The following is an 18,974-nucleotide window of genomic DNA, read 5'->3' as shown; positions in this document are numbered from 1 at the left end:
TATTATATATGTATGCTATATATAAATATATACCAAAATTATTTATAAATATATATTTACATAATATATATAACATAAAATTTACTATTTCAACCATTTTTTGGTGTATAATTCAGTGGCATTAAGTAGATTCACATTGCTGTGCACTATTTATCTCCAGAACTTTTTTATCATTCAAAACTGAAACTCTGTACTCATTAAAAAATAATTCCTCATTCCATCCTCCCTTCAGGCCCTAGTAATTGCTACTCTAGTTTGTCTCTATGAATTTGACTGATCTAGGTACATCATATAAGTTTCATCTTAAGTCATCAAAATCTGCTGTATATTTCACACTTACAGCATATCTCAGTTTAGCCTCACCATATATTCTGAGTGCTCAGTAGCCACATGTGGCCACCATATTGGACAGCATAGGGCTATAGGTTGGGTGATCAGGACTCTGGGGACACTCCATATCCAGGATAACCTTTACTACTACAATTCTCTCCCATATTCCCCATGAGTATACGAGTTGAGGTTAGAAAAATATACTCCCCCTGAGGTTATGGTGTAAGAGTAGAGTCAAAAGCCTGAAGTAAGAGTCCATGGGCTTTAGTGGAAGTGGACTGGGGTGAGCTGCCTGGACTTAGACTTAAGTCTAAGTCTGCAGAAGACATGCCCTCTCCATTGCTCTCCCCACCACCACTCCTACTTGCATCCATGTATGGAGTGCTGGAAGCTGGACAGTGGGATTTCGATTGAGGATGTCTACTATGCTGAAATAAACAAGCAACACACCAGACTATTACTCGTAGGCTGACAGACTTGAAGACTGAAGAGCATCTTAGGCATCATCCAGCTGAGTGGCTTTGAGCTGGTTTGTGGAGTCACTGGGCTTTGAAAAGCTAGAGACGTGGATCCTGGAGTTGATGTCTAGTTGAATCAGGGTTTGAATCTTGGCTCTGTGACTTATGAGCTGTGTGACCTTCAGCAAGTTGCTCAAACTCCATTGGGCTTCAACTGCCTCACGGAAATGGTGGATCATAATAATGCCAACTTCACAGGGTTATTAAGAAGATTTAAGTGAAATATTAAATTAATGCATGTAATACACTTAGAACAGAGCTGGGCTTAAAGTAAATACAATTTAAGTGTTTGTTAAAGAATGACTCAGTGGCCCTACTGAGGGAAAGGCCAGGTCCCTGTTCTCACTACAAGCAGAGAAGCTCTGTTTTTATATATTGAGCTTCCTCGTAAAATGTCATTGAAAGGAAGAACAGTGGGTGAACACTCACTCATATTGTAATGTAAGCCTGTACTTTACAAATGGGAAATACAACCAGGACAGCTATGTGCTCTACCCAAGGTCCCACAACTGACAGGTGGATAGAACAAGTGCAGAAGCCAGGGCAGGGCTGTTTCACTACACTGCGCTGTCCATACTGTGCTGAAAGACTGGAACTTTGGGGTCTTGTTTTCCTAGTGAAGTCTCATACATCACTGGTTAACAGCTCAGCTCCATGCCAGTTTGAAAAAAGATGATATAAATGAGCTCTTTGGCTGGGTGTGGTGGCTCACATCTATAACTCCAGCATTTTGGGAGGTCGAGGCAGGCAGATCTCTTGAGTCCAGGAGTTTGAGACCAGCCTGGACAACATGTGAAACCCCATCTCTACACACAAAAAAACACAAAAATTAGCCAGGCGTGATGATGTGTGCCTGTAGTTACAGCTACTCAGGAGGCTGAGGTGAAAGAATTGCTTGATCTCAGGAGGTCGAGGCTGCAGTGAGCTGTGATCACACCACTATGTTCCAGCTTGGGTGACAGAGGGAGAACCTCTCGGAAAAAAAAAAGAAGAAAGGAAAAAGAGCTCTTTGCTTCATGGCAAAGATCACTGAAGGTGGTTCCTGGAGGAGTTGTGCTTTGTTGTCCCACGAATAGTGGAGAAGTTTTGTTGTTTTGAGACAAGGCCTTGCTCTGTCACTCAGGCTGGAGTGCAATGGCATGACTATGGCTCACTGCAGCCTCAACCTCATGAGCTAAGGTCAAGCCATCCTCCCACCACAGCATTCTGAGTACCTGGGAGTACAGGGGCACACCACCACACCCGGCTGATTTTCAAAAATTTTTGTGTAGAGGTGGGGTCTTGCTATGCTGCCCAGGCTGGTCTCAAACTCCTGGGCTCCAGTGATCCTCCCATTTCAACTTCCTAAGGCGCTGAGATTACAGGCATGAGCCACTGCGCCCAGCTAGTGGAGAAGATTTTGAGCCTGCCGGATGGTATTTCTGAGTGCTAGAACCTTCCCTAAAGTAGATGACTTTGGGCTTGGCCCTCAACATCCTCTCCATCGCTCCTCCACAGAATAATGGCTGAGAGGCTCAAGGAATTGATGCCACCTTTAGGCCTCTGATTAGTCTAATCAACCACCCACTTTTTTTTTTTTTTTTTTGGCCAATGTTTGGTTCAGCGATGGCAGGTCAAGGCCAATGTGGGCCAAAGAGATAATAGAAAATTTTGCTAAGTTCTCAGTCTTTTGAATGTAAACTAGAAACACATTGTTCTAGTTTCTGTGGGATGTCCTTCTGCAGCCATGAAAAAGACACCCTGAGAACTAGACAATATTTGAAGTAAGATAGAGAATATCTGGCCTGGTGCAGTGACTCACACCTAAAATCCCAGAGCTTTGAGAGACCGAGGCAGGAGGATCTTTTGGGACTAGGTGTTCGAGACCAACCTAGGCCAACAGAGTGATACCCCTATCTCTAAAATAAAATAAAACACAAAATTAGCTAGGAGTGATGATGTGTGCCTGTGGTCCTAGCTACTCAGGAGGCTGAGGCAGGAAGATTGCTTGGAGCCTAGGAGTTTGAGGCTGTAGTGAGCTATAATTGTGTCACTGCACTCTAGCCTGGACAACAGAGCAAGACCCTGTCTCTAAAAAAGAATTAAAAAAAAAAAAAAAAGCAGAGGAAATCTCCCAAAATAGTGTCTCCGGAGTCCTCATCAACCAACTGTGGCCCTGTGCTGTCCAATATGGTGGCCACATGTGGCTACTGAGCACTCAAAATATATGGTGAGGCCAAATTGAGATATGCTGTAAGTGTATAATACACAACAGATTTCAAAGACTTAGGATGAAAAAAGACAAAATATTTCAATACTTTTTTATGCTGATTACATATTGAAATAATCTTTTGAATATATTGGATTAGAAAAATTTGTATTAGGCTGGGCGCGGTGGCTCACGCCTGTAATCCCAGCACTTTGGGAGACCGAGGCGGGCGGATCACTTGAGGTCAGGAGTTCAAGACCAGCCTGGCCAATGTGGTGAAACCCCGTCTCTATCAAAAATACAAAAATGAGCCAGGTACGGTGGCAGGCGCCTGTAATCCCAGCCACTGGGGAGGCTGAGGCAAGAGAAGCGCTTGAACCCAGGAGGTGGAGGTTGCAGTGAGCCGATATCATGCCATTGCACTCTAGCCTGGGTGTCACAGTGAAACTCTGTCTCAAAAATAATAATAATAATAATAACTATTATTATTATTATTAATACTGATCACTAATTTTACTTCTTTCATTTCTTTTCTTCTTCTTCTTTTTTATTTTATTTTATTTTTTTATTTTTGAGACAGGGTCTCACTCTGCTGCCCAAGCTGGAGTACAGTGGGAAGAATATGGCTTACTGCAGCCTTGACCTCCTGGGTTCAAGTGGTCCTTCTGCCTCAGCCTCCTGAGGAGATGAGACCACAGGCACATACCACCACATCTGGCTAATTTTTAAAATTTTGTAGAGATGGGTTCTTACCATCTTGCCCAGGCTGGTCTCAAACTCCTGGGCTCAAGCAATCCTCAAACCCTGGCCTCCCAAATGCTGGGATTACAGGCATGAGTCACCTTGCCCAGCCTGTTTCTTTTACTTTCATTAATGTGACCTAGAAAATTTTAAATTACATATGCTGCTTTCATTCCAGATTTATAGTTGTGCAAGCCAGGAGAATCCTGCTGATTTGCTCTTTTACAGGTAAGTGTGACTTTGAGAATACAGAATTTTCATGCCCTAAAATCAATGTGCTTGTTTATACTAAAGCAAAGCTTAGACATCAAATCTTCCCATTTGCAAACGCGTCACAATGTATTTTTGTGTGTATGAAAGACAGGATCTCACTGTATCATCCAGTCTGGAGTGCAGTGGCACGATCATAGCTCACTGCAGCCTTGACCTCCCAGGCTCAAGCAATCCTCCCACCTCAGCCTCCCCAGTAGCTGGAACTACAGGCATGCACCACCACACCCAGCTAATTTTTGTATTTTTCATAGAGATGGGATTTTGCCATGTTGCCCAAGCTGGTCTTGAATTCCTGGGCTCAAGCCATCTGCCTCCCTTAGTGTCCCAAAGTATTGGGGTTGTAGGTGTGAGATGCTGTGCCTGCCCTCTCACCATGTATTTTTAAGAAACAAGATCAGCCAGGTGTGGTGGCTCATGCCTGTAATTCCAGCACTTTGGGAGGCTGAGGTGGGTGGATCACCTGAGGTCAGGAGTTCGAGACCAGCCTGGTCAACATGGTGAAACCCTGTCTCTACCAAAAATACAAAAATTAGCCAGGTATGGTGGTGCACACCAGTAATCCAAGCTACTTTGGAGGCTCAGGCAGGAGAATCACTTGAACCCGAGAAGCAGAGGTTGCAGTGAGCAAGATTGTGAGATTGCACTCCAGCCTGTGCATCAGAGCAAGACTCCATCCCAAAACAAAAACAAAAAAAGAAAAAAAAGAAAGAAAGAAACAAGATCTTTTGTTTTAAAAAATAAAACTATGATACAAGTAACACATGAAAAAACCCTTAATATGCACTAATGTCTAATTAGTGTTCAGATTTCTCTGATACTCTTGCAAATGTCTCTTTAGGGTTGTTTTGTTCAAATTAGGATACAAACAAAGAATCACTTTTCATCTATCATGATTCCTCTATCTTTTTAATGCCATTCATTTATCATGTAGAGGATTGACTAATCTCCTCATAGTGTCTTTTAACATGCTCCTCTATCCCCTGCTGTTCACATCATCTGATAATTAAATTGAGAAGATTAATGAGATTCAGCTAGATTTGTATTTTTGGCAGGAATACTTTACTGGTGGTGCCATCTGTAATGGTTAATTTTATCTGTCATCTTGGAGGGTGTGTTTGGATGAGATCAACATTTAAATCTTTGACTAAGCAGGCTGTCTTTCCATAATGTGACTGGGCCTCATCCAATGAGATGAAGGCCTGAATAGAACAAAAAGTCTGGCCTCTGTGAGCAAGGAGGAATTTTCCAGAAGACTGCCTTTGTACTGAAACTATACCACCAGTTCTTCTAGGTCTACAGCCTGCCAGCCCACACTGCAGATTTGGGACTTGCCAACCTCCATAAATGTATGAGCCAATTTCTTTTAAGGAATTTCTCTCTCACCCTCTCTTTTTCTCTCTGTTAACATTTGGGTATGTTTCCTTCCCACTTAAAAAAAATTTAACACAGTTGAGATCACTTTACATAATTTTGTCTTCTGCCTTTTGCATTTAATATTATAACACATTGCATTTCCTCATATTATAAACCTTGTAACCATTGTTCCTCTTTTCTAATCATAAAAGTAGGATTATTATAGGACATTTGAAAAATATAAAAAATTGGCTGGATGCAGGTGGCTCATGCCTGTAATCCCAGCACTTTAGGAGGCCGAGGTAGGAGGATCACTTGAGCTCGGGAGTTCGAGACCAGCCGGGACAGCATAGTGAGACCCCGTCTCAATTTTAAAAAAAAGAAAGAAAGAAAAGAAAAGGGAAGACAAACATTTAAAATTTAAGAATGAATAAAACTCTCCTATAATCCCATCGTATATTAATATGTTTTGTAATACATTCTAGTCTATGTTCTTTTTGTGGAAATTATATTATAGTATAGATGGGCAAGATGGGTCATGCTTGTAACTCCAGCACCTCAGGAGACTGAGGTGGGCGGATTGCTTGAGTCCAGGAAGTTGAGGCTGTAGTGAGCTAAGATCATGCCACTGTACTCCAGCCTGGGTAACAGAGCAAGATCTTTCTCAAAAAAAAAAAAATTATAAAAAAAAAAAAATCGGCTGGGCGTGGGGGCTCACGCCTGTAATCCCAGCACTTTGGGAGGCCAAAGCGGGTGGATCACCTGAGGTCAGGAGTTCGAGACCAACCTGGCCAATATGGTGAAACCCCATCTCAATTAAAAAATACAAAAAAAATTGCTGGGTGCAGTGGCAAGTACCTGTATCCCCAGCTACTCCGGAGGTTGAGTCATGAGAATTGCTTGAACCTGGGAGGCAGAGGTTGCAGTGAGCCAAGATAGTGCCACTGCACTCCAGCCTGGGTGGCACAGGGAGACTCTGTCTCGAAAAAAAAAAAAAAGATACTATAATAATAAATTTATTCTACTTTTTCATTTTAACATTATATTAATATGTTGAGCATTTTATACTTCCATAAAATATTATTCCAATTTGATTTTTAGATGTCTTAATAATAAAGTATTATATTAATATACCATGGATTCTATTAGTACACATATAACCCTATTTTTGAAGTGTGAATGCAATTTTTTAAAGGGTCTATAACGTATCATAAGTAGTGGTTCCATAAATCACTTGTCCATTCCCTTTAGGAAGACCCAATAAATATTAGAAATACCAAATTACTTCTCCTTTCCACCAATTTCCTGCAAAACTGGCCCATTTATTCAGTTTACCCAAAACTCTTTCCTTCTAACCCAACATTCTATACTTGCTTAGCTGCACTTGTCTCAGTGTATAGGATGTATGAACAATCATAGTGGAAGATAAACTGCAAGCTTGCCTAAGACTCTTGAATCTTGGATTTCATTTTATAGACAATGGACAATGAGCAAAGACTTGAGCAGCAGAGGGCCTTAAGTAGATTAGATCGGTTTTGTCAGAAACATCACTCTGGTAGGAACTGAACAGTAAGTAGAGATGGAGGGCAATCAAGGCAGGAAGTCTAGGTTAAAAGTTTTTCCAACAGTTCAATCCAAGAGTTGATGAGGCAGCGCACAGTGGCTTACACTTGTAATCCCAGCACTTTGGGAGGCCAAGTTGGGAGGACTGCTTGATCCCAGGAGTTTGAGACCAGTCTGGGCAACACAGCAAGACCCCATCTCAAAAAAAAAGAAAAGAAAACAAAAAGAGTTGATAAGCAGGAGCATTGAAAATAAAAACGAGGAAGCAGATGAAAGAAAGACCTTGCAGAGAAAGAATGCACAAGGCTGGTCATTGCTATAGTCTGAATGTTTACATCATCCCCAAATTAATATATTGAAATCCTCATCCCCAAGGTGATGGTATTAGGAGGTAGAGCGTTTGGGAGGTGATTAGATCATGAGGGTGGGGGCGCTCATGAATGGGAACGGTACGCTTATAAAAGAGCCCCCAGAGAAACTCCTCATCCCTTCAACCATGTAAAGACACAGTGAGAAGGTGCCCTCTATGAACCAGAAAGTGGGTGCTCACCAGACATTTTGGGATGAAATAAACATTCAGACTATAGCAATGACCAGCCTTGTGCGTTCTTTCTCTGCCAGGGTCTTTCTCTCATCTGCTTCCTCGTTTCTATTTTCAATCCTCCTACTCATCAACTCATTTTCTTTTCTTTTCTTTTTTTTTGTTTTGAGATGGGTCTGACTATGTTGCCCAGGCTAGTCTCAGACTCCTGCACTAAAGCAATCCTCCCATCTCGACCTCCCAAAGTGCTGGCATTAAAGGCATAAGCCACTGCACCCAGCCTCATCAACTCTTAATTGAACTGTTGGAAAAACTTCTTACCTATACTTCCTGCCTTGATTGCCTTCCTCCTGTTCAGTTCCTACCAGAGCGGTGTTCCTGAATCTGTTGGTACTTTGGTCTTCAACTTCCCAGCATCCAGAATTGTGAGAAACACTTTCTATTATAAGCCACCCAGTCTATGATACTCTGTTCTAGCAGCCCAAACAGACTAAGGCAGAAATCAAGGAGGAGAGCGGAACGCAGTAGAGAGGTCAACAGTGACTGAAGATGATTAGGCTATTCAGGAAAAACCCTGCCCTTACTCCCAGCAACCTCCAGAAAGGCAAACAGGCAGCCTCCACTTCTAGGAAGGTTCCCATCTTATTACAGCAATGGCGTGATCTCGGCTCACTGCAACCTCTGCCTCCCAGGTTCAAGTGATTCTCCTGCCTCAGCCTCCCGAGTAGCTGGGATTACAGGTGCCCAATCCTCCCACCTTGGCCTCCCAAAGTGCTAGGATTACAAGTGTAATCAATTTTTGTATTTTTAGTAGAGATGGGGTTTCACCAGGTTGGGCAGGCTGGTCTCAAACTCCTGACCTCAAGTGATCCACCCGCTTCAGCCTCCCAAAGCGCTGGGATTACAGGTGTGAGCCACCGTGCCTGGACTCCCGGTTAATTTCTTTATTTTTTTTTATAGAAATGGGGTTTTGCTATGTTGCTCAGGCTGGTCTCAAACTCCTAGGCTCAAGCAATCTGCCCGTCTCGGCCTTCTGCTGGGATTACAGGTGCCCAATCCTCCCACCTTGGCCTCCCAAAGTGCTGGGATTACAAGCATGAGTCACCTTGCCCAGTCCCTCTTTCATTTTCTAACCCCCCACCCTCCTCCAGAGTCTCTGGCTCCATCCAACTACAACCTCAGCCTTTGTGATTGAGGCTAAAGAGATGTACTTCCATCTTAGTAATATGAATAAGTTCTTGTAGATCTTTGGGGAATTATGATGTTAATTGTATGTTAAAATGTTAAATGGTAAAAGATCTGCCCTCTCATCTCCTTCCAGGTTTGTGAATTGGAAGGTGCAGAGAGGGTAGAGGCACCAGAAAAATCCATCCTGCCACATAACCAGAGAGGAAACATACATAATCAGGTTTGAAATTCATGATGCTAATTTCCACCTGACTGGGGCACAGCCTGGTCTGCCTCAATCACAAAGGGAGGCACGGTTGGACAGGGAGGGGAGTGTTCTTGGCAAAGGCAAATAATGTCAATTGTGGTGATTGGACCTGGAGGCAATACTCTCAAAGTCTGTCTTCCTACCTATAAAGAGGTCTGATATGGTTTGGCTGTGTCCCCACCCAAATCTCATCTTGAATTCTAGCTCCCACAATTTCCATGTGTCTTGGGAAGGACCTGGTGGGAGGTAATTGAATCATGGGGCAGGTCTTTCCTGGGCTGTTCTCATGATAGTGAATAAATCTCAAGAGATCTGAATACGTCTCATGAGTTTTATAAAGGGAAGTTTCCCTGCACAAGTTCTCTCTCTTGCCTACCACCATGTAAGACGTCCCTTGTTCTTCTGCCATGATTGTGGGGCCTCCTCAGCCATGTGGAACTGTGAGTCAATCCAACCTCTTTCCTTTATAAATTATCCAGCCTTGGGTATGTCTTTATTAGCAGTGTGAGAACTGATTAATACAGGGTCTATGTATTACCAGTTTTGGAACTATTCCTGAAGGCAAACTTCCTTTTCAAGGTCAAGTTCTTCTTGGATAGAGTGTAGTGGTCCAATCATAGCTCACTCTGCAGCCTTGACCTCCTGGGCTCAAGCACTCCTCCCACCTCAGCCTCCCAAGTAGATAGGACTACAGCTGTGCACTACCACGCCCAGCTATATTTTTATTTTTTGTAGAGATGAGGTCTTGCTATGTTGCCCAGGCTGATGTTTAATTATTGGCCTCAAGCAAACCTTTGGCCTCCCAACATGTTGGGATTACAGATGTGAGCCACCGCACCCAGCCTCGTTCTGCTTTCTGATTCAAGCAGTTGTCATCTTCTTTGCCAAGAGGCTGTGTCTGGGTTCCTTGTCCAGGCCTCTCCTTTGCATCATTCTTCATCAAGGTGTCTGTTGGTGGCAAACTTCCTTTGTTCTGGCTTCAAGTTTCCATGTGGCAGGAAGTCCATCAGAGTAACATCTTAGCTGCTCTTGGTCCCCTTCCTTACTGTTTCCCCTGGGAGGAAGAATAACACTCCAGTGGGTGTGGGAGAAGGAACTGGGCATGCTCCACTTAGTCCCTTCTTTCTGTTCTTTTTGCCAACACACCTTCTCTTCTGTTCCTCCATGCCTTAAGTCCTACAGGGCCAGGCTCTACCTCTGAGGCACGGGTCTGCCCACTTCAGTGCTGGGTAGTAAAGCACTAAGCATTCAAACAGGGTGGCTAAGTCTGCCTCTAGGGTGAGGAATTCGAAGCTCCTTAGTTGACCGGATGCAGTGGCTGTAATCTCAGCACTTTGGGGGGGATTGTTTGATCCCAAGAGTTCAAGACCAGCCTGGGCAACATAGTGAGACCCCACCTGATATGGTTTGGATTTGTGTCCCCACCCAAATCTCATGTGGAACTGTAATCCCCAGTGTTGGAGGAGGGGCCTGGTGTTTTGGGGGGGGTGAGTGGCTCCTGGGGGTGAAGTTCCCCATTGTTGTTCTCGTGATAGTGAGTGAGTTCTCAGGAGATCTGGTTGTTTAAAAGGTGTGTAGCACCTCCCACTTTGCCCTCTTCCTCCTACTCCAGCCATGTAAGACTTGCCTGCTTCCCCTCACCTTCTGCCATGATCCTAAGTTTCCTGAGGCCTCCTCAGCCATGCTTCCTGGTCAGCCTGTGGAACCATGAGCCAATTAAACCTCTTAAGGCCGGGCACAGTGGCTCATGTCTGTAATCTCAACACTTTGGGAGGCTGAGGCGGGTGGATCACTTGAGGCCAGGAGTTCGAGACCAAGCCTGGCCAACATGGTAAAACCCCATCTCTACTAAAAATACAAAAATTAGCCAGGTGTGTCAGTGCGCACCTGTAGTCCCAGTTACTCGAGAGGCTGAGACAGGAGAATCTCTTGAACCTGGAAAGCTGAGGCTGCAGCGAGCCAAGATCATGCCACTGCACTCCAGCCTGGGTGACAGAGTGAGATTCCTCTCAAAAACAAACAAACAAACAAACAAACTTTAAAAAAAATAAATTACCCAGTCTCGGGTAGTTCTTTTTTTTTTTTTTTTTTTAGATGGAGTGTCGCTCTGTCGCCCAGGCTGGAGTGCAGTGGCATGATCTCAGCTCACTGCAACCTCCGCTTCCTGAGTTCAAGCAATTCTCCTGTCTCAGCCTCCCAAGTAGCTGGGACTACACGTGCCCATCTGGCTAATTTTTGTATTTTTAGTAGAGACGAGGTTTCACCATATTGGTCAGGCTGGTCTCGAACTCCTGACCTCAGGTGATCCACCTGCCTCGGCCTCCCAAAGTGCTGGAATTACATGTGTGAGCCACCACGCCCAGCCCAGTAGTTCTTTATAGCAATGCAAGAACAAACTAATACACCATCTCTACCAAGAATAATTTTTAAAATTAGCTGGGCATGGTGGCATGTGCTTGTGGTCCAAGCTACTTGGGAGGCTGAGATGGGAGGATTGTTGAGCCTGGGAGGTCAAGGCTGCAGTGTGTCATTATCACACCACTGCACTCCAGCTTGGGCAGCAGAGCCAGACCCTGTCTCAAAAAAAAAAAAAAGAAGAAGAAAAGAAAAGAAGAAGAAAAGAAGAAGAAGAAGAAGGAGGAGGAGGAGGAGGAGGGGAAAGGAAGAAGAGGAGGAGAAAGAAAAGCAGCTCTTTAGCCATATACCTAAAACAAATCAAATCTCTCCAAAATCAGTTCACTGGAAATCAAGTGATATTGCCATCCCCGCCTGCTTGGTTCCTGTGTCTTCCCTTCATTTTGTGCCAAATTCGAGCAGGAAAAGTGGCATGTTCCTTTTTTTTTTTTTTTTTTGAGAGAAGTCTCTCTCTTGTCCCCCAGGCTTGAATGCAGTGGCTCAGTCTCAGCTCACTGCAACCTCCGCCTCTCGGGTTCAAACGATTCTCCTGCCTCTGCCTCCCAAGTAACTGGGATTAAGGCTCCTACCACCACGTCCGGCTAATTTTTGTATTTTTTAGTAGAGACAGGGTTTCACCATGTTGGCCAGGCTGGTCTCGAACTCCTGACCTCAGGTGATCTGCCTGTGTCAGCCTCCCAAAGTGCTGGGATTACAAGCGTGAGCCACTGCACCCGGCCAAAAGTGGCATGGTCTTTACTGGGCTTTCCCCAAACCCTAGCAGTCTCAGCAGAGGCACATCTAAGCAGCCTACAATTAAATTAAAGAACTGGACCTCCCAACAAATAGAAATAACACATAATTCATTTTAGGTTTAACAGCAAATAGAGACAACACATAATTCATTATAAGTCTAGCAGTGAAGTGATGGGATTTCAAAAAAAGTTATGTTCTTTCCATCTGTAGCTAAAATATTTACACGGGGCCCTGGTCATATGCAAGTGGTGGTTTACAGAGCACAGCTTGTTCAAACCAAACAGTTGCTCTGTTCCCGCTTTTGGAAACTTGTCAAGGAATCAGTGTTTACTTAGACAACTTGGGCCCCAAGCGGCCCTTGTGTAGACTGAATTCAATCCAAGGAGAAGCCAAGGCCCAGGAACATTCCTCCTTCTCCCCTGACCATTGAACCGCAGACCTCTCAGTTCCCAGGGCCCTCTCGAAAGCATCCGGTTCAGTCTCTGGTCAACCGTCCAGTGCCCAGACTAGACAACGGAGACTAAGTCCTTTTTCAGAATTCCCAGGCTGGGCGTGGTGGCTCACACCTGTAATCCTAGCACTTTGGGAGGCCAAGGCGGGTGAATCATGAGGTCAGGAGTTCAAGACCAGCCTGGCCAAGATAATGAAACCCCGTCTCTACCAAAAATACAAAAATTAGCTGGGCGTGGTGGTGGACGCCTGTAATACCAGCTCCTCAGGAGACTGAGGCAGAGAACTGCTTGAACCCAGGAGGCAGAGGTTGCAGTGAACCAAAATCGTGCCACTATACTCCAGCCTGGGTAACAGAGTGAGACTCAGTCTCAAAAAAAAAAAAAAACTGAGCACAGTAGCTCACGCCTGTAATCCCAGTACTTTGGGAGGCTGAGGCGGGCAGATCGCGAGGTCAGGAGATAGACACCATCCTGGCTAACATGGTAAAACCCCATCTCTACTGAAAATACAAAAAATTAGCTAGGCGTCCCAGCTACTGGGGAGGCTGAGGCGGGAGAATAGTGTCAACCCAGGAGGCGGAGCTTGCAGTGAGCCGAGATTGCGCCACTGCACTCCAGCCTGGCTGACAGAGCGAGACTCTGTCTCAACAACAACAACAAGAATTGGCCCCTTCACGCCCAACTTTTTGAGTAATCGTGTGCGTGAATGTCTCATTTATTTAACTCCCAAAGAGAGAGCTTCAGCTTCAGGGAAAAGGATTTGATGTTTAATATGTGAGTGACTTGAATTAGTCTAGAGCGTAGCTCAGGAGGTGGGTCAGCTGTGGGAAACTGGCCACAGAGAACCTAAGAAGGTCAAGTCTGAGTGTTCAGGAAACACGATCTGCTATCTACCCAAAGCAAGAAAACAAACCCTATGTTATTGAAGAACAGTGGAGGTACAAGTGCGAACATCAACAATTGTGCACATAAAAAGCACATACGGCCGGGCGCGGTGGCTCACGCCTGTAATCCCAGCACTTTAGGAGGCCGAGGCAGGTGGATCTCTGGATTCCAGGAGTTGAAGACCAGCCTGAGCAACAAGGTGAAATTGCATCTCTACAAAAAATACAAAAAGTAGCCAGGCATGGTGGCATGAGCCTGTAGTGCCAGCTACTCAGGAGAGAGGACTGTTTGTGCCTGGGAGGTCGAGGCTGTAGTGAGCTATAATTGTACCACTGCACTCCAGCCTGGGTGACAGAGTGAGACCCTATTTCACAAGAAAAAAAAAAAAAAAAAAAAAGCACATGCCACAGTACCTAGGCCCTGAATAAAAGGTAGTAGTAATTGTTATTCTTGTTCTTGTTGAGATAACTTGGAAAATTAATGTATTAGTCCATTTTCACACTGCTGTAAAGAACCACTTGAGACTGGGTAATTTATGAAGAAAGGGGGTTTAATTGACTCGCAGCTCTGCAGGCTTAACAGGAATCATGGCTTGGAGGCCTCAGGAAACTTACGATCATGGCAGAAGGCAAAGGGGAAGCAAGGACCCTCTTTGCATGATGGCAGAAGAGAGAACAAAGGGAAAAGGGCCATACACTTTTAAAACTCAGATCTCATAAGAATTCATCCACTATCACAAGAACAGCAAGAGGAAATTCTACTCCCATGATCCAATCACCTCCCACCAAGTTCCTCCCCTGACACGTGGGGATTACAATTCAACATGAGATTTAGGGGAGGACACAGCCAAACCATATTAACTAATGAGATCAGCATGTGGGTAGGTCCCATGGGAATTATACCGACAGAATTAATTCAGTTAATAGTAGTTTCTGTCTGTCCTATCCTTTTACTTGGTGACTGCCTTTCTCTGATCTTAGGTGTTTTTTTTTTTTTTTTTTTTTTTTTTGAGACAGTCTTGCTCTGTCACCCAGGCTGGAGTGCAATGGCATGATCTCGACTCACTGCAATCTCTGCCTTCTCAGTTCAAGCAATTCTCCTGCTTCAGCCTTCCAAGGAGCTGGGATTACAGCAGCCTACCACCACGCCCGGGTAATTTTTGTATTTTTAGTAGAGACGGGGTTTCACTATGTTGGTCATGCCAGTCTCGAACTCCTGACCTCGTGATCTGCCCGCCTTGGCCTCCCAAAGTGTTAGGATTACAGGCATGAGCCACCGTGTCTGGCCTGATCTTAGGTGGTTCTAAGGGGACCTGAAATTTACAATCTTGAAGAACAATGGAGGTAAAAGTGTGAACATCAACCAGTAGTGCACATAAAAAGCACATGAGGCTGGGCTTGGTGGCTCACACCTGTAATCCTAGCACTTTAGGAGGCCGAGGCAGGTGGATTGCTGGAGTCCATCCCCACCCAAATCTCCTGTTGGTCTCCTGGACTCCAGCAATCCACCTGCCTTGACCTCTCAAAGTGCTAAAATTACAGGCGTCAGTCACCAAGCCCAGCTGTGTGTGCTTTTTATGCTATTGTTGTTGTTCACACTTTTACCTCCATTGTTCTTCAAGATTGTAAGTTTCCTGAGTCACTGTCTACCAGTACAGTGGTGGACAGTGACCTGGGACAGACCAGTCATAGCAGCCAAACTTTTCATCCAATATGGCTGGTCCTAGGGATAGGCTTGTTACTCAAGAAGGGCCAATCAGAATCCTTCTATGAGATTTGGAATCTCCCAGGAGGTAAGTTAGTATAATAGAGAAAGCATGAGCTTTGCTAACTGGAGCTATGGATTCTGGCTCATGGAATTGGGCAAGTTTCTTTACTTCTTTGAGGATTAACTGAGATAAAATAGAGTGCTTGGCACAGAGTAGACATCAGTAAGTGGCTTCTGTCAATAACCTTTATAATAAAAAGCACTACTCTAATTAACCTTCCTCACTGTTCCACCCTGCCTGATCAACCTTTGCTCTGTAAAGCTCTTCTAAAAAGCGATAATTGGGAGACCTACCTTTTAGTGGGAAGGGCCATACTTGATTTTCCCTGACCCTTGAGCTTTCCAGAGAGCAGAGAAGGGATGAGAGAGTCAAATCTCAGAATGGAAAGGTCAATGTCCAGTCCATCCACTGATGACAAGGAACTGGGGAATCTTTCATTCAGCTAGAATTCTAAAAACGGTCTTCAGCCTAGACGCTAGAACATTGTGGCCTCATAGAACTTCCTTCTCTGATGGAAATATTTATGTCTCTGCTGTCTACCAGAGTAACCACAAGCTACATGTGACTACTGAGCATTTGGAAAAGGACTAGTGGAACTGAGGCACTGAATTATTTATTTATTTAAATTAATTGACATTTACATATCCACATGTGGCAATGGCTACCATACTGAACAGAGCAGCTCCAGATTGGAGCATGGCATTAGCAGACAGGCACAGAAGTAGATGAGAATAATAGCCAGTGTTTGCTTGGGCAGGAAAGGTTACTACGGCTTAGAAGCAGGTGAGTCTCCAGGTTTAGAGAGGTACTAAAGAAAAGCCATCTGGACAGGTGCAGTGGCTCACGCCTGTAATCCCAACACTTTGGGAGGTCAAGGCAGGCCGATTATTTGAGTTCAAGAGTTTGAGACCAGCCTGGTCAACATAGTGAAACTCCATTTCTGCAAAAATACAAAAATTAGCCAGGCATGGTGGCACGTGCCTGTAATCTCAGCTGCTCAGGAGGCTGAGACAGGAGAATCGCTTGAACCGGGAGATGGAGGTTGCAGTGAGCCGAGATTGTACCATTGTACTCCAACCTGGGCAACAAGAGCAACACTCTATCTCAAAAAAAAAAAAAAAAAAAAATTGCCAATGCTCACTATGTTACAAGTTGTCACAGTGGAGTATTGGGCAAAGTTTTCAATTAGCCATAATCGTGCCTTGGATAATAATCATCAGCTATGATACTGCCACAGCACAAAACTTGTATTTTGTTTTGTTTTTTTTGAGAGAGAGTCTCGCTCTGTCACCCAGGCTGGAGTGCAGTGGCGCGATCTCGGCTCACTGCAAACTCCACCTCCCAGGTTCAAGCAATTCTCCTGCCTCAGCCTCCCGAGTAGCTAGGATTGCAGGCGCTCACTACTATGCCTGGCTAATTTTTTTTGTATTTTTGTTAGAGACGGTTTCACCATGTTGGCCAGGTTGGTTTCAAACTCCTGACCTCAGGTGATCCACCCACCTCGGCCTCCCAAAGTGCTAGGATTATAGGCGTGAGCCATCATGCCCAGCCCCTTGCATCATTATTAGTCACTGCAATAGTCTACTGACTACACTCACTATAAATCACATAACCAACCTCAATTTTTGTATTTTGTAGGATGTTTCCAATTTTTTTCAGAGTGACGCTAGGATGGGTGCCACATAACTTCCCCTGCACCCCCCATCATTTTTGTAAGGCAGAAGGAGCATGAGTTTTGAGGGCAGATAGACCAGGGTTAAAATCCTGGGCATTCATTACTTAGTAGCCACATGACCCCTGACAAGATCTTTTCTTTTCTTTTCTTTTCTTTTCCTTTACTTTTTCTTTTCTTTTCTTTTCCTTTCTTTTCTTTTCTTTCTCTCTCTCTCTTTCTTTGTTTCTTTCTTTCTTTTTTTCCTCTTGATACTATCACCCAGGCTGGAGTGCAGTGATATGATCTCGGCTCACTGCAATCTCCACTTCCCAGGTTCAAGCAATTCTCTTGCCTCAGCCTCCTGAGTAGTTGGGACTACAGGCACGTGCCACCACATCCAGCTAATTTTTGTATTTTTAGTAGAGATGGGGTTTCACTATATTGGCCAGGCTGGTCTGGAACTCCTGACCTCAAGTAATCCGCCCGCTTCAGCCTCCCAAAGTGCTGGGATTACAGGCACGAGCCACCAAGCCCGGCCCACAAGATCATTCATTTTCCAGAGCCTCAACTTTTTCATCTATAAAATAGTAATAATACTACCTGCTTTTCCTGGTTGTTATCAGAGCTGGACACTTATAAATTGCCTCTCACATTACCCAGCACCGTGGAAATCTTTAATGAATTACAACTAATGTTATTATAGTGTTTGTTTTGTTTTGTTTTGTTTTGTTTAGACACACTATCACCCAGGCTGGAGTGCAGTAGTGCCATCACAGCTAACTGCAGCCTCAAACTCCTGGACTCAAGCAATTCTCCTGCCTCAGCCTCCCCAATGGCTGGGACTGTAGGCATGCCACCATGCTCAGCTAATTTAAAATTTTTTATTTTGTATGGATGGTGTCTCACTATGTTGCCCAGGTTGGTCTTGAACTCCTAGTGTCAGAGGCATTTGAACAAGAGCAACTCCATCTTGAATAGGGGCTGGGTAAAATAAGGCTGAGACCTACTGGGCTGCATTCCCAGAAGGTTAGGCATTCTTAGTCACAGGATGAGATAAGAGGTCAGTACAAGATACAGGTCACGAACACCCTGCTGATAAAACAGGATGTGGTAAAGAAACTGGCCAAAATCCACCAAAACCAAAATGGTGATGAAAGTGACTTCTGGTTGTCCTCACTGCTCATGATATGCTAATTATAATGCATTAGCATGCTAAAAGACACTCCCACCAGCTCCATGACAGTTTACAAATGCCATGGCAATGTTCTGAAGTTATCCTTTATGGTCTAAAAAGGGAAGGAATGCTCAATTCCTGGAAATCCCCATCCCTTTCCCAGAAAATTCATGAATAATCCACCCCTTGTTTAGCATATGGTCAAGAAATAACTATAAGTACACTCAGTTGCACAGCATATACCACTGCTCTGCCTATGGAGTAGCCATTCTTTTATTCTTTTATTTTCTTAATAAAGTTGTTTTCACTTGACTCTATGGACTTGCCCTGAATTCTTTCTTGCACAAGATCCAAGAACCCTCTCTTGGGGTCTGGATTGGGACTCCTTTCCGGTAACACTGGTCTCAAGTGATCCTCCTGCCTCGGCCTCCCAAAGTGTTGGGATTATAGGTGTCAGGCACCGCACCTGGTCTAGTTTTTTAAAAAATCATAATCATTTTTGGCCTGGCGTGGTAGCTCACACGTGTAATCCCAGCACGTTGGGAGGCCGAGGCAGGCGGATCACGAGGTCAGGAGATCGAGATCATCCTAGCTAACATGGTGAAACCCCGTCTCTGCTAAAAAAAAAAAAAAGTACAAAAAAATTAGCCCGGGCTGGGCGCGGTGGCTCAAGCCTGTAATCCCAGCACTTTGGGAGGCCGAGACAGGCGGATCATGAGGTCAGGAGATCAAGACTATCCTGGCTAACACGGTGAAACCCCGTCTCTACTAAAAATACAAAAAATTAGCCGGGCGAGTTGGCGGGCGCCTGTAGTCCCAGCTACTCGGGAGGCTGAGGCAGGAGAATGGCATAAACCCGGGCGGCGGAGCTTGCAGTGAGCTGAGATCCAGCCACCGAACTCCAGCCTGGGCAACAGAGCGAGACTCTGTCTCAAAAAAAAAAAAAAAA

The 18,974-nt window shown here is 44.6% G+C and overlaps 1 protein-coding gene across 4 annotated transcripts in view; it reads right to left on the bottom strand.

Annotated features, from left to right (window-relative positions):
• Positions 1-18,974, bottom strand: part of MICOS10 (mitochondrial contact site and cristae organizing system subunit 10) — a 124,666-nt gene that overhangs the window by 83,129 nt on the left and 22,563 nt on the right. For 2 of the 4 annotated variants that reach the window (XM_017851991.1, XM_017851994.1), the window contains one exon: positions 9,693-9,996. The exons of the other annotated variants lie outside the window; for them this stretch is intronic. In XM_017851991.1, the coding sequence (XP_017707480.1) occupies positions 9,962-9,996 (35 nt within the window). In that variant the 3' untranslated portion in view covers positions 9,693-9,961. Of the gene's footprint in view, positions 1-9,692; positions 9,997-18,974 lie in introns of those variants that run through there. 4 annotated transcript variants of the gene reach the window in all.

The sequence above is a fragment of the Rhinopithecus bieti genome, unplaced genomic scaffold (assembly GCF_001698545.2).
Source record: "Rhinopithecus bieti isolate Rb0 unplaced genomic scaffold, ASM169854v2 scaffold_33652, whole genome shotgun sequence".
Taxonomy (NCBI): Eukaryota; Metazoa; Chordata; class Mammalia; order Primates; family Cercopithecidae; genus Rhinopithecus; species Rhinopithecus bieti.
Note: the sequence above shows the minus strand (reverse complement) of the source record. Positions and strands in the feature narration are given on the sequence as shown.